Source organism: Octopus sinensis, linkage group LG2, assembly GCF_006345805.1.
Source record: "Octopus sinensis linkage group LG2, ASM634580v1, whole genome shotgun sequence".
Classification (NCBI taxonomy): domain Eukaryota; kingdom Metazoa; phylum Mollusca; class Cephalopoda; order Octopoda; family Octopodidae; genus Octopus; species Octopus sinensis.
The window spans coordinates 204441520-204456649 of record NC_042998.1 but is presented as its reverse complement, the minus strand read 5'-3'; the positions used below and the strand labels follow the sequence as shown (position 1 = coordinate 204456649).

The 15130-nt window shown below is 40.1% G+C and overlaps 1 protein-coding gene across 5 annotated transcripts in view; it reads right to left on the bottom strand.

Moving 5' to 3' along the window:
* The window catches only part of LOC115224274 (cGMP-inhibited 3',5'-cyclic phosphodiesterase A), a 303573-nt gene that overhangs the window by 9782 nt on the left and 278661 nt on the right, over nt 1-15130 (bottom strand). For all 5 annotated transcript variants that reach the window (XM_029795089.2, XM_029795107.2, XM_029795098.2 and 2 more), the window contains 7 exons: nt 13430-13663; nt 11847-11958; nt 7552-7677; nt 5328-5515; nt 3867-4070; nt 2321-2482; nt 214-385 (listed from right to left, as the gene is read on the bottom strand). In XM_029795089.2, the coding sequence (XP_029650949.1) occupies nt 214-385; nt 2321-2482; nt 3867-4070; nt 5328-5515; nt 7552-7677; nt 11847-11958; nt 13430-13663 (1198 nt within the window). The remainder of the gene's footprint in view (nt 1-213; nt 386-2320; nt 2483-3866; nt 4071-5327; nt 5516-7551; nt 7678-11846; nt 11959-13429; nt 13664-15130) is intronic.

The following is a 15130-nucleotide window of genomic DNA, read 5'->3' as shown; positions in this document are numbered from 1 at the left end:
ACCATCTAACCCATGCCAGCGTGGAAAATGGACATTAAATGATGATGATGATGATGACCAATGCCCTGAATTTTGAGCTGGTGTGCCAACCTTGAGTGGCATCCAGGAGTGACCCATTAAACTCAGTAGAGGCCCCATCCATCACTGAAATGTCTGAGTCATTTCTTGTCAAAGAAAACAAAACAAAAGAAAAGGGGCCAAACAGATATTTACCTTCATCTTCCAAGTCAGCCCAAATGCCAGGAACCAAACCAGCTGATACCATGGCATTACAAAGGGGAGCTACCAAATGGTTAATGAAAGATTCTTGAAGTTTAGCAAGCTGACCATTCCGTCGATCCATATATGGAGATATTGGCATTCCCAGTCTGGCTTCCTCATCTCCCTAAAATTATACAACGATCAACAATTATTTCCTGGTTCAAACAACAACAACAACAACAACAAAACAACAACACAACAACAAAACAACAACAACACAACAACAAAACAACAACAACAAAACAACAACAACAACAACAACACAACAACAACAACACAACAACAACAACAAAACAAAACAACAACAAAACAACAAAACAACAAAACAACAACAAAACAACAACAACAACAAAACAACAACAACAAAACAACAACAACAAAACAACAACAACAAAACAACAACAAAACAACAACAACAACAAAACAACAACAACAACAAAACAACAACAACAAAACAACAACAACAAAACAACAACAACAAAACAACAACAACAACAAAACAACAAAACAACAACAACAACAAAACAACAACAACAAAACAACAACAACAACAACAACAAAACAACAACAACAACAACACAACAACAACAACAAAACAACAAAACAACAACAACAACAACAACAACAACAACAACAGATTTGTATTTTGGCACAAGGCTATTGACCCCAGTGCTCAACTGGTCCTTATTTAGCAAAATGCCTGAAAGGTAAAGTCAACTCTGGCAGAATCTGAACTTGGAACATTAAGGTAGATGAAATGCCACTAAACATTTTACCTGGCATCAAATGATTCTGCTGCAGCAACAACAACAACAAGAGCACAAACCTCTGCCAAGGCAACACCAACCCCCTCTCAATGAGTAAAAAAAAAAAAAGGGAAAATAATCCAGAATCCCTGTCTGGTACTGGATTGATCCCAAAATCTAATCAGTTTGTGCCAGTCATGAGGCTAAACACCCCTGAGAGTTTCATCTGAAACCATCCAGTGGTTCTTGAGATATTTTGTCCACGGACAAACAAACACACACAACTGAAAACAATACGCCTGCCTTCGCTAAGGCAGAGCTTCTGCAGAAGGCTCGCAACTTCAGAACAGGGAAGATTATCTGAAGGGTTTTGAGCACTTGAAAGGATTATTGCAAGCTTGTGGATATTTAAGGTTACAGGTAGTAACCTGCTACCCACGTAAATTATACCACGAATCAGAGTAAACCTGAGGCAAGTTGAATAATAATAATAATAATAATAATAATAATAATAATAATAATAATAATTGCCTTGATGCTGTACCAGGCAGTGGCTCTCGTGGCTTCTGATCTTAACTGACTGGAAGTGTTATCATGTACATTGTTTTGTCTTGGTATAAAAGATGGGCTACAGCAAATATTCTGCTCAATACCACAGATTTGCTTGTCAGTTGTTTGACCGTAACCAGTTGAGCATGCCCCTTAGTGGCTGACGATATGTGCATCTCTGATCAAGAGCAGAAGTAGTGGGGGAGCATCATAGCCATGTTGAGAGGGATTCTTTGGGGTTTGAATAATTTACCTCTGGAAACATGGGTGTTTCGTTCAACGTCCTTAAACAACCCTTATTCAGGGACCTTTTGAGCGGGATGGGTTACTCAACAAGAAGAAAATTCTAACTGGGCCCCCACCTGCAAGGCCATGTGCTGTTTATCTTGATATGAGATCACGATGTCGCGCACATATGGTTGTGATGCATGTGCCTAGTGTACCCTTATCAGACGTGTAGTCATGATGGGTATACTGGACTTCATATATTTTACCCCAGTGTCACTTTGATGGCATGAACTGCTCTCTCACTCAATAATAATAATGGCTTCAAATTTTAGCTCAAGATCAGCATTTTAAACAGGAGAGTAATCAATGACATTGACTCAGTACTTGAATGGTTCTATATTTTATCAGCCCCAAAAGGATGAAAGGCAAAGTTGACTTTGGTGGGGTTGGAACTCAGATATGCTGCTAGGCATTTTGTTTGTCCGGCACTCTTCTTCTCCGCCCCCCCCCGCCCCTTCCACATCTATGGTACCCACCTGATCATAGAATTCATCTGATATGCGCCGTGTCCAGTTTATGTGAAGACTTCGTTTCTTGGCCGGTCCGTTAATGTCTGCCAGTTTGATCACCATCTGCATCACTAACATCCGGTCGGGTTCACTGTTCCATTCAATTCCAGGAGCATCGTCATGGTTCACCTGCAGATAAAAGAATTCGGAGAGGATTTAGTAACGGAGGAAGTCAAGTTGATAAGAGTTCATTTGGGAAGGGGTCGGGAAGCTGGGGTGGGACCCACCTCCATCTAAATTAGCTCAGAAGGGAATGAAGTATAATGATTAATAAAATTGGTTCCAATGACTAAGTTGTGGATCATCATCATCATTGTTGTCGTCGTCGTCGTTTTAATAATAATAATAATAACTCAGATACCAGGAAACCCCAAAATGGCAGAAATTCAAAAGATAGTGCTCATGGGAACTGCTCATATCCTATGCAAAATACTTTCTATGTAATCTCAAGTTTTAAAACAAACAATTTTCTTATGGTTTATCAAACATTCTCTAGAACAACACTAAGTACAGAACCAAATATATGGCACCCTAGGCATAACACCAACATGAAGTTCCAACCTGCTGTCTCTTGAGGTCTCTGGGTGAGACTTGGAGCCAACTTGTACAAATGCAAAGCAAAAGTCAAACAGAATAATAATAATAATAATAAGAAGAAGAAACTCATTGTCTACAGTGCTGTTCAAGTGCTGCACTACAACTGATTAGAATTACTAAGCAAAACTGCATGAACGGTGCAGAGAATAATGCACAGGAAGTGAACAGTGACATTTATTTCAATTGATGATCACAAGGAGAGAAAAATTAGTCAAAACTATTAATGTTGGATATAAAAATGATTGGTTCCAAGCGAGGAATTGAAACTGGCTCTCAGGCTTCTTCTCCGCACCAACCATTGTAACGTAGAAAATAGAATCAAATGGGCAGACACCCATAAAATTATTAACCATCTTACAAACAATAACTCTGAGCACCTTTTCAAACTCCACCTGTCTAACACCCGTGGACATGTTTACAAAATCAGAAAACAGCACAGCTCCCATGACTTTAGGAAACATTTTTTCACGCTAAGAGTTGCTGAAGCATGGAACAAACTGCCGGCATCAGCTGTTAGTTGTCGGAGCACTGCATCCTTCAAAACTTCCATGCTTCCTGAGATTCGCCAACACTACACCTGATTTTCTCTCCCCTCCATACACACACAAGCATGTATCTAACTCATACACTGTTCGCTTCCCAGACATTTCTACATTACTGCATATGCTTTATACGCAATTTCTGACAAGTTGTGATGCACCTGAGCACTGCATACAATAATTTCATTATTATTATTATAAATGAGGTAGGCATATATGATGTGGTTTCAAGTCTTGCTTGAGGCTAATTCATTTCTCAAACAAATTGGATGAAAGTAAATAACACTGCCTCAATTTCCACTCCTTATAAAACCAATCACCTTCCATGATTGTCAAGAATTCGCAGAAATGGTGGAACAGAGACTCCAAGAACTTACCTTAGCATTAAATAAACTTAGAATTTCAAAATGTCTTTTTAGATCTGTTGCAAGAATAGCTTCAATCACAAGGAATCGGAACCGCTTGAATTCGGCACTGTCTAGGCCACACAGAAAATTGTATTTATGGTCTTCCAAAAGTAACGCCCAAGACGAAGCAGCGTGATAGTTCTCCAAGACCGAGCGGTCGTTATACATAACAGCCTGTCAAACAGAAATCAATAGTTACAGCAAACCAGTCAACGAGTAGAGCACGAGTTATCTCCCTCCAGCTATCCCCAACTCTCAATGTTTTACTAATCGTGTCACCTCATCGATAGATCAATACTCACAACAACTATTATTATTATTACAGCTGTTCGATCAATGAACCAACCAAGTCCATGGATGACAGTCGAAGTGGCTGAGTATTCCACAGACACGTTTACCTTTAATATAATCACCAGACAGAACCCGGGCGACACCGTGTGCGTGTACGACAAACTGCTGTCGACGGTCTTTTGACGGGGTCTGGGAGAGAAAGCAGTTCTCTCGGCACTCGCACTTTCCTTTCCAAGCGGAACTTAAGGGGGTGAGGGATTGACTGAAGAGGAACGGGTCGTTCCTTAATCCTTCTCATCTTCATCCACCGTGTAACCGCTTTCGCCAGAGCCATTAGACAGACGAACACTGCCTGCTGTACCCAGTTTCTATCACTTTGTGTATTGAGCAGGAAGTTCTGGGCAGACCTGTTCAATAAACATATTTGTTGTGCAAACTCTGGCCCTTTTTTGAATCGCACCAATAAGGGTAAGGTTTTATGTTTCAGCTAAACAGTCGCTGTGTGGTAAGATTACTGCTCACCCATGTGGTTCCAGGTTCAGTCCTACTGTGTGTCATCTTGAGCAAGTGTCTCCTACTATGACCTTGGGCTGACCAAAATCTTGTGAGTAGATAGAAACTGAAAGATGCTCGTCGTACGTACGTATATATATATATATGATGATATATATATATATATATGATGAATATATATATAATATATATATGATGATATATATATGATGTATATATATATATGATGATGTATATATATATATAATATATATATATAATTAGAAAAAAACCACCTTTTATCAATTCAAAATGAAAAATTAAATTACACCATCTAGAAAATTACATATAATAGAAAGATTAAATATAAGTTTGGAATAATATTCCCTCATATTATTATATATACACGTATATGTGTGTGTGTTTTATCTGTGCCCACCACTTGAGAAGTGGTGCTGGTGTGTATACATCTCTGTGACTTAGCATTTTGGCAAAAAAAAGATCGACAGAATAAGTACGAGGATCAACAGGAACTCGGTTTGATTAATTGGACAAGAAATTCTTCAAGGCATTGCCCCAGCATGACCGCAGTCGAATGACAAAAGAAGCAAAAGATGGAAGCTAGAAAGTGGAAAGAGAGCTGCTCACCTGTGGGGCGTGGGTGGCCACTAAGAATGCATTTGTTCTGCCCGGATGATCGTAGTCATGCATGGCAGCAGCAGTGTAGAGAGCCATGAGCTCCAGGGCTGGGAAATTGGCCCCCATTATACCGTAGCTATCATCCAGGTTGTTCCTTGCTCGATGGGTATACCCGCATTTGTCTGTGGAATCGGATTCTGTGAGAAGCGGAGGGAGAAAAGAATGCAAGAAATTACATAACTGCAACAATAACAACAACAAGCAGCAGAGTTTCTGAACAGCGAAATGGGACCCGGGACCTGATGTCTGCAAACCAAATCCCCCCCCCCCTCATATGGTCATCATCATCATAATGGTTTCAAATTTTGGCAGATGGCCAGCAAGTTCAGTGTGTGTATGTGTGTGGCTAGTCGGTTATATCGACCCCAGTGTATAACTGGTACTTATTTTATCGACCCCGAAAGGATGACAGTCAAAGCTGATCTTGGTGGAATTTGAACTCAGACTGTAAAGGCAGATGAAATGCTACTATGCACTTTGCTTGCTATGCTAAGGGCTCTGCCAGCTCACCTAATTAATAATAATAGTAGTAGTAGTAGTAGTAATAATGATAATAATAATAATAACAATAATGATAACGATGATGACGATGATGTGCCAAAGAAAATGCTTATCAGCATTTCGTCCAACTTTACATTCTGAGGTCAACTTTGCTTTTCATCCTTTTGAGGTCAATGAAATAAATACCAGTTATGCACTGGGGCGTCAATGTAATCAACCAGTTCCACCTCCCCAATTATTTCAGGCCTTGTGCCTATAAAAGAAAGATTATTATTATTATTTCAAGACCAAAGATTTAAATATGAGAAGACACCATCTCGACCCCTTTCTTCATCACTTCTCTCTCTCTCTCTCTCGCTCTGTCATCATCATCATTGTTTAACGTCCACTTTCCATGCTGGCATGGGTTGGACGATTTTGACTGAGGGCTGGCGAACCAGACGGCCGCACCAGGCTCCAATCTTGATCTGGCAGAGTATCTACAGCTGGATGCCCTTCCTAACGCCAACAACTCCGAGAGTGTAGTGGGTGCTTTTATGTGCCACTGGCTTGGAGGCCAGTCAGGCGGTACTGGCAATAACCTGGCTCGAATCTTTTTACAGGTGCCAGTAAGGCGACGTTGGTAACGATCACGCTCGAAAGGTGTCTTTTACGTGCCACCGGCATGTCATATTTAATCTATTTAATAGACTTACTTGATGGATGTCCTCTTCGATAATTAGTTACCATGGATTGTCACTGCTGTCTAACGAATGTCAAACTACACATTTACTAAATTTCCTAAATTAATACGTAGCAGCGTGGCTGTGTGGTTAAGAAGCTTGCTTCCCAACCATGTGGTCTTGGGGTTCAATTCCACTGTGTGACACTTTGTGTGAGGGTCTCTTACTAAAAACCCCAGGTCAACTAAAGCCTTGTGAGTGGATTTGGATGACAGAAACTGGAAGCTTGTGCGTGTGGGAGTGGGGGCTTGTCTTGGCATGATGTGATGGTTGTAAACAAGCATCACTGTCATACAAGCGGTGTTGTTTGCTTCCGGTCTTTCATGAAAAACGTGTCTGGTTTTGGAGAAATACCTTGGAAATAGGTGAGGGTTAGTGACAAGCAGGGCATCTGGCCATCGAAAATTTGTCTCAAGGAATTGTCTGACCCAATCAAGTAAAGAAAAGTGGACATCAGAACTGCCACTGTCACCATCACCATGTGGAGGTGCAATGGCCCAGTGGTTAGGGCAGTGGACTCGCGTTCGGAGGATCGCAGTTTCGATTCCCAGACCGGGCGTTGTGTGTGCTTATTGAGCGAAAACACCTAAAGCCCCACGCGGCTCCGGCAGGGGGTGGTGGTGACCCCTGTTGTACTCTTTTGCTCCATCTTTCTCTCACTCTTTCTTCCTGTTTCTTGTCCCCGACTTCCTATGCAACTGCTGAGCTTGGATGCGCATTCATCCATCCGTTGATGCTCTCGGTGTCGGGGGTTGACCTGCTTTTTCTTCTGCGGGTCTTACGAATAGCAAAGGACCACGTTTTGGACTGCAGACAGTCCTGAGACGCTCAACAAACAAACAAACAAACAAGCACCACCACCACTGCCTCCCCTACGTATTCTTTCAATGTGACATGATTAGCTGGAATATGATAAATACAGAAATAATGGCGGTGCTTATCGTTCTTACCTGATTCACTGGAGGAGCCATGCCGAGTGAAGAAGTCTGCAGAGCACTGTTGAAAGCCTGGGATTCCTTGTGTGGTTAAATAATAAACTCCATGGAGGACATCAGTCGCATGGACGCGGTTGTGGTCTGAAAAAAAAAAACATCAAATGAAATCAATGTCAATAAAGACAGAAATCAATATTTATTGCTAATGATTTCTTAAGGTGGTCGAGAATGATTTGAAGAGGATTTGGTTGTTATTTCTAGCCAAGGGGAATGACTGTATTAATGTCTCCTTGTTGTCTCATCCACAAAATATATTATTATTACTGGATAGAGGTGTTGGTGTGGCCGATGTGGTTGTGAGGTCAAGAACCTCCCTTTCCAACCATGTGGATCTGGGTTCAATCACACAATAGAATAGTAGGGAAGTATTTTCTACAACAGTCCAAGGCCAACCAAAGCCTTTGGGAGATGGAAACTGAAAGAAGCCTGTTGTGTGTGTGTGGTGTGTGTGTGTGTGCGCGCATGTGTCTGTCTGTCTGTATATTAATGTTTATTTTCATGTTCAGTTACAATCCTTTCTACAATAGGCACAAGGCCTGAAATTTTGGTGGGAGGGGACGAGTCAATTATGTCAACTCCAGTGCGTAACTGGTACTTAATTTATCAACACCGAAAGGATGAAGGGCAAAGTTGACTCTGGCAGAATTTGATCTCAGAATGTGAAGATGAAATACCTATTTCTTTATTACCCACAAGGGGCTAAACATAGAGGGGACAAACAAGGACAGACATAGGTATTAAGTCGATTATATATGTGTGTGTTTCTGTGTCTGTGTTTGTTCCCCCCTTCCCCAACATCGCTTGACAACTGATGCTGGTGTGTTTACGTCCCCGTAACTTAGCAGTTCGGCAAAAGAGACCAATAGAATAAGTCCTGGGGTCGATTTGCTCGACTAAAGGCGGTGCTCCAGCATGGCCGCAGTCAGATGACTGAAACAAGTAAAAAGAGTATCTGTTGACGTCTCGCTGTTTGCACACATGTTGCCTTGTTGCTAATTGCTTATCTTGGAGCTTATCTTGTGAGATTATACCAAGACATGTCACTGGTTTATGTTCTGTGAAGAGTTGTTAGGGGAAAGGAACCGAAACAGAAGGACCAGTTTGGCCAGGTTTCTTCATTCATTCAGAATGTTTGGAACTAATCTTTACATTAAATATTTGAAGAAAATTTTCTGGTAAATATAAATATAGGCATAGGGGCGGCTGTGTGGTAAGAAGTTGGCTTCTTAACCACTAGGTTCTGGGTTCAGTCCCACTGCATGGCACCTGTAGGGGATGGTGGTGTCTTCTATTGAAGTCTCGGGCCGATCAAAACCTTGAGAGTGAATTTGGTAGATGGAAACTGAAAAGGAGTCTGACAATGTGTATGTGTGTTTATGTCCCTATAACTGAGCAGTTCAGCAAAAGACACTGATACAATAAGTATCAGGGATAAAAAAAAGAAAATATCCCGGGTTTGATTTATTTGACTAAAAACTAATTTTGAAGGCAGTGCTGCAGCATGGCCACAGTCTAATGACTGAAGCAAAGAAAGGATAAGAACCTCGTTAGTGTGGAGGGGGGGTGTAATCTTCCCTGATTTAATAAAGTTGTAATTAAAATTATAAAAACCAAAATAAGAAAACAAAACAGAAAACAATGAATATTAACAGATTATCAAGTAGGAAGACTAAGTCGTCAGAGGAGTACAAGATTTGTGGTGCAAATGATCCAGGTCCGCCTCCCAGTTTTGAGTTTCATGCGATATTTGGATAGAAAACAACGGGGGTTATCTCCCCTTGCTGGGCATTGTAAACAGTTGATGACAAGAAGTGGAGGTGGGGGTGGGTATAAACAGCGCGGGGGGGGGTGTTCTACAATGTGTGGGGAGGACACACATCTTGAGGTCGCCCATGGTACAGCAGAACTTGGACATTGACACGTGACGTTCACCATGGTGGTGTTGCTTCAGCCATGGACGATTTCTTCTTGTCGGTCATTTCTCTTTGGCGTGAATCCCCTCCGACCAGCTAACAAGGCATTCCAATATGTTTGCCAGATCTCGACTTGTCTGTGACTCTGTCCCTGAAAATCTATTTCCCACCACTCAAGAACCCATAGTCAACACTCCACATCAGTCATTCTCTGCTGGGGTTCAGCAAAGATTTTGCTGTTAAAAAATTGATCTGCTACAAATGGGTAAGATTTTTACAATACACAAAATATTTAAACAATTTTCTTTAAACAATTCCTAATAACAGTTAAATTATAAAATATAACAGGATCTTTTTTACACATCAAATAGCTATGAGAATCTACCCAAGTAATCATAGGAATCAGAGGGGTCGATAGGTGAAAAAGGGTTGGCAACCACTGCTCTAAGCAGAAGATTAAAAACAGCCACATTCAGGGGTTCTGTCCAAAATCCTGACTTTTTTGATACCAACCTACTTGATATCACCCCTGTTTCAATGCTACAAACTTTATGATTTGTATTTATCTAAATTTGACCCTTTCATCAAAATGCCCTGCTAATATGGGCTTCAAACACCATGTTTAATAAAGGGTTTGGAATTTAGATACAAGGCCAATAAGAAAAATTTGTAAATATCACGAGAGAGATATTCAGCAACAGTACTTTGGAGTAAAGACTGTTTGCCAACATAACATGGCAGTCCTGGTTTAGGACGAATGCTGCTGTAATTTAGCCCAGGAGACAACGTCCCCAGCTGGCTATACAACACGATCTGTGTCCTTATATTTTCGAACAAGGGAATCTAGCACCCCTACTCAGCCCAAAACAATATCTGTGTATCACAATTTCCAGGTTATTTCCCTTCATCAGCACAGAATAATTGTTTGGTTCGAGGTGACGCTGCTAAATTCCTGTTTGAAATATATGGTTTTCAAAGTGACAACTAGATTCTCTTGTTTGAAAATATAAGGACACAGATTGTGTTGTCTTGCTAGCTGGAGACGATGTCTCCTGGGGCTAAATTACAGTAACATTCGTCCTAAACCAGGACTACCATGTTATGTTGGCAAAAAATCTTTACTCCAAAGTACTTTTGCCGAATATCTTTTGCTGTGAGATTTAAAAATAGTAATTTTCTAATTTATAGATCAGTGAGTAGTTGTCACTTTGAAAACTATATATTTTGAACGAGAATTTGGCAGCGCCACCTCTAGCTGAATAATTATTCTGTGCTGATGAAGGGAAATAACCCAGAAATCGTGATACACAGATATTGTTTTGAGCTGAGTGGGGGTGCTAGATTCCCTTGTTTGAAAATATAAGGAATCAGATCATGTCATATAGCCAGCTGGAGACGATGTTTCCTGGGGCTAAATTATAGCAACATTCGTCCTAAACCAGGACTGCCATGTTATGTTAACAAACAATTTTTATGACAAAGCTAGTAGTTTCAGAGAAGGGGGTCGAGTCGATTCCACTGCCCCCCCCCCTCCCCCGGGCTCAACTGAGACTTATTTTATCAACTTTGAAAAATGGAAGGCAAAGTCATTCTCGAAATTTGAACTCAGAATGTAAAGACGGATGAAATGTTGCTAAACCTTTTGCCAGGCAGGTTAACGATTCTGCCTTAAGAACGGTTTCAAATTAAGGCACAAGCCCAACTGGTACTTATTTTATTGACGCTGAAAGGACGAAATGCAAAGTCTACCTCGGCAGAATTGGCACTCAGAATGTAATAACAGACGAAATACTGCCAAGCATTTTGCCTGATGTGCCAATGGCTCTGTTTGCTTGTTGCCACGACATCATGTTAAATAATGGCAAAGTTATTTTGGTAAATTCTCCATTTTCTCCAAAAATAACTGAAACAAAAACAGTGTATCTGATAAGAAATGTGTTGAGAAAGACTTAGGCAGTTGTTTCAATTCTACCACCAACAATATCTCTCAGATGGGGGCAGTGGTATCTAATAGGGGTGGAGTATGATGTAGCTATGTCTTCCAAGGTTGTGAGTTCAAATCCTTTTGGTTTCAGTTTCTCTTTCAGTTGTCCTTCATATTTATGCAACCACAAATTGAAATCCTTCCCAAAACCCAGATCCTGTTTAATTTGATTGTTTGGTCAAAGCTGACCACATTGCAGTGCATCTTACCTGGATATTCAAAGGTCAGCAGAAATATTTGGTTCTGTGCCACAGTTGTACAGGGTGGCATGAGAGAAGCTGGAGCCTTGTTTAAGAAAGTAATGATGCAATTAAAACGAAACATAAACAAAATAACATTTTGAATTAACTTACATGGTTTGTTTCGGTATCCCAGTTCTAAAGCGTGGAAGTAGCAGATAAACTCTTTTAGAGGGATGCGGAATGTTTCAAAAAGACCCACTTCCATAAAAAGTTTGTAAGCCACCTGAAAATGAGAAAAAAAAAAAAAACCCAAACAGGTTAGATGTAGTACACGAATAGAAATATACATACACCCCCCCCCTTTCAGTTTCTGTATATATGTGTGCGTGTGCTGGTGGCACGTGAAAAAAACATTCGAGCGAGGTTGTTGCCAGTGCCGCTGGACTGGCTCCTGTGCAGGTGGCACATAAAAAGCACCATTTGAGTGTGGCTGCTGCCAGTACCACCTGACTGGCCCTCGTACCAGTGGCACATAAAAGCACCCTCTACACTCTCGGAGTGGTTGGCGTTAGGAAGGGAATCCAGCTGTAGAAACTCTGCCAGATCAGATTGGAGCCTGGTGCAGCCATCTGGTTCACCACACCTCAGTTAAATCATCCAACCCCTGCTAGCATGGAAAGCAGACGTTAAATGATGAGATATATATATATATTTGTATATATATGTATATATTTGTATATATATATGTATATGTGTGTGTGTATGTATGTATGTGTGTGTGTATGAATCATTTCATTTAAATCTCTATTACCATGAACTTCAGAGATACAAAGAGTATGCTTAACACTCTGGATACTATAATGCTAAATGATGAGGAATGGCCACTCCCTCCTCTCTTACAAAGAGAGTTAAGAGGAAGGAAAAGGACTTGGTTTAATCTTCCATGCAACCAAAACCAGCAACATTTTATCCCTTATTAGGTAGCACTTCTCAAGAACACATAAATAATACAACCTGTTTGATGTGCATAACATTAAGGTGAGTTACTCTTGACTAGACAACTTCACTTCTAACATCCAGGCTACAACAAAAATCAACATCTATGCAGACTTTCTTGTAAACATGAACCTACAACAGCCAATCATAAGTCACTTGTTCACTGAGAGATTCTGTCTTTGTACAGCTTGAATAATCAAAGTCAGAGTATCAAGTCAAGAAGATTCCCCTTCTATGAATTCTTTTTGATGTAGGCACAATTTTGAAAGGTGGTTTGTGAACACCACCAGCACTGAACCTCAGAGGAAGAGAAGGCAAACTTGACTTCAATGGAATTTGAACCCAGAAAGTAAAAAGTGAAAAGAAGACTGAAATAGAAGCAATGTTGTTCTGCGTAAAACAAGTCTGGCTGTGGGAAATATTGGTGTCATGTTTTGGCCCAAGGCCAGTAAATTTAGGGGAAGGGGTAAATTGATTACATTGACCCCCAGTGTTCAACTGGTATTTATTTTTATCGAAAGGATGAAAAGGAAATCAATTCTGGCAGGATTTGAACTCAAAATGTAAAGACAGACAAAATGCCACTCAGTACTTTGTCTGGTGTGCTAATGATTCTGCCGGTTCACTACTGCCTGAGGGGAATATTCCCTTGCTTAGAAACAGGTGAGGATTGGTGACAGGAAGGGTATCCAGCCGGAGAAATTCTGTCTAAACCATGCAAACAGGCAAGAGTGGACATTAAAGTTTCTTGTACTGACCTGACTGAGAATAAATTTTCCAGACCGTGCAGCAAGATCAAAGATTTCATAATCCCATTCATTCAACTTGTCTATACTAAGTTCTTGACAATTATCTACGTCTTCGATGCTATATGGAATTTCTGTTATATCTGGGGGCTTCTTTAGAATGAAATCTAGACGCGATTCTGTGGATTCAGTTTCTTTCTTTTCTTCATCTCTTTCGTTTTCTTCAGCCTTCTTTGAATGTTCAGTCTAAAATCATAGAATTAGAGAAGAAAAAAGTTACATTTTGAAACATTTTCCTCTTCAAAATGTGAACAAAAAAAATAAAGATTGGTGCCAAAAATTAGGAAGCAAAGAGTGAAAAGAAGTGAAAAGATAGATGAAGACTAAATTTCTTGGAGGAGAGAGAAATGGTGAATTCCAGGTTCCGGAAGAGAAGAAATACAATATGTTGGGTTAGTATGGAGAATGTTGTGGAGTGGTCTCTAATCTAATTGAATGATTAGAGTTAATGGCTGCTAATCAACAATGCTTTTACTAATTATACACTGACTGATATCTGGTGTCCTGCTTTGAGTCTGTAATGCTTTTATGACATTTTAGAGGCACCATCATGACATACAGCAGATCTGGGGTCAGTTTAGACCTGGCTGAGCCTAGCTGTCTCCAGGTTGGACCAAATCCCATTTCTTCAAGAGAGATGAAAAAGTGAGAGAAAGAGAACAATGCCCCCCCCCCCATCACAATCACACTTCTATAATGGATGAGTACCCCAAAAAGGATCAAAGGTAAAGTTACTCTCAATGGGATTAGAACTCAGGGCTTAGAAGACCGAGAGGATTACTGTTGCTCTAATGACTCTTCCAGTCGACTCTCATTATGCTAATTGGGGTGATGGCTGTTTTGATTCCCTGAGAGTCCAGTATGTTATCTCTGGGACCTCGTTGGGCAATGTTAATCGTAGCAAACAGTCAGTTGGTCAATAATGACCCTGGTCAACTGTCTGAGATGATAAATGGCAACATTTTGGCAGCCAATTCTGCAGAAATACAGAAACTTTTTTGAAACACTGAAGCGTTTTGGTTGCGTTGCTTCCATAAAAACTATTTTACCCTATTAAATGGTGGTCATTGAGCTTGCTAGAAATAACAGTTAAAACACTCACAAATCACACTATACTGTCTTTAAAATAAGAAAGGACATACAAGGTTAGTCTGAATGGCTGGAAGGTCATTGATCTGAAATTATATTTATCATCATCATCATAATATATATATGTATATATATATATATATATATATATGAGCTGTATTGCTATCTAGAAGACCCAAAGAGTATCAGGTAACACTGAGTAGTATTTCCTCTATTTAACATTCTCACACGGTCTCTGATGAAGGGATATCCATAATATCCCAGAAACAGCTGTAAGACTATTTCATTATAAATATCCTGAAACTCGTTACAGCCGTGGCTTTGTTTTCTCATTCTGTATTATATATATATACATATATATATATATATGAAGAAATAATATTGAGCAAAAAATATTTGTTAGTGAATTAAAACATGCTTGAAAGAAATTATTATGAAGGTAGCATGCAATGGTCCCTTTTTCTGAGAGAATCTTTTTACAAGGGTGCCTTGGCCTATGTTTCCTATCCTCCTTGATTGCTACATTCTCCTGTAATCTTCATAAAATAAATTTCAACGTAATTA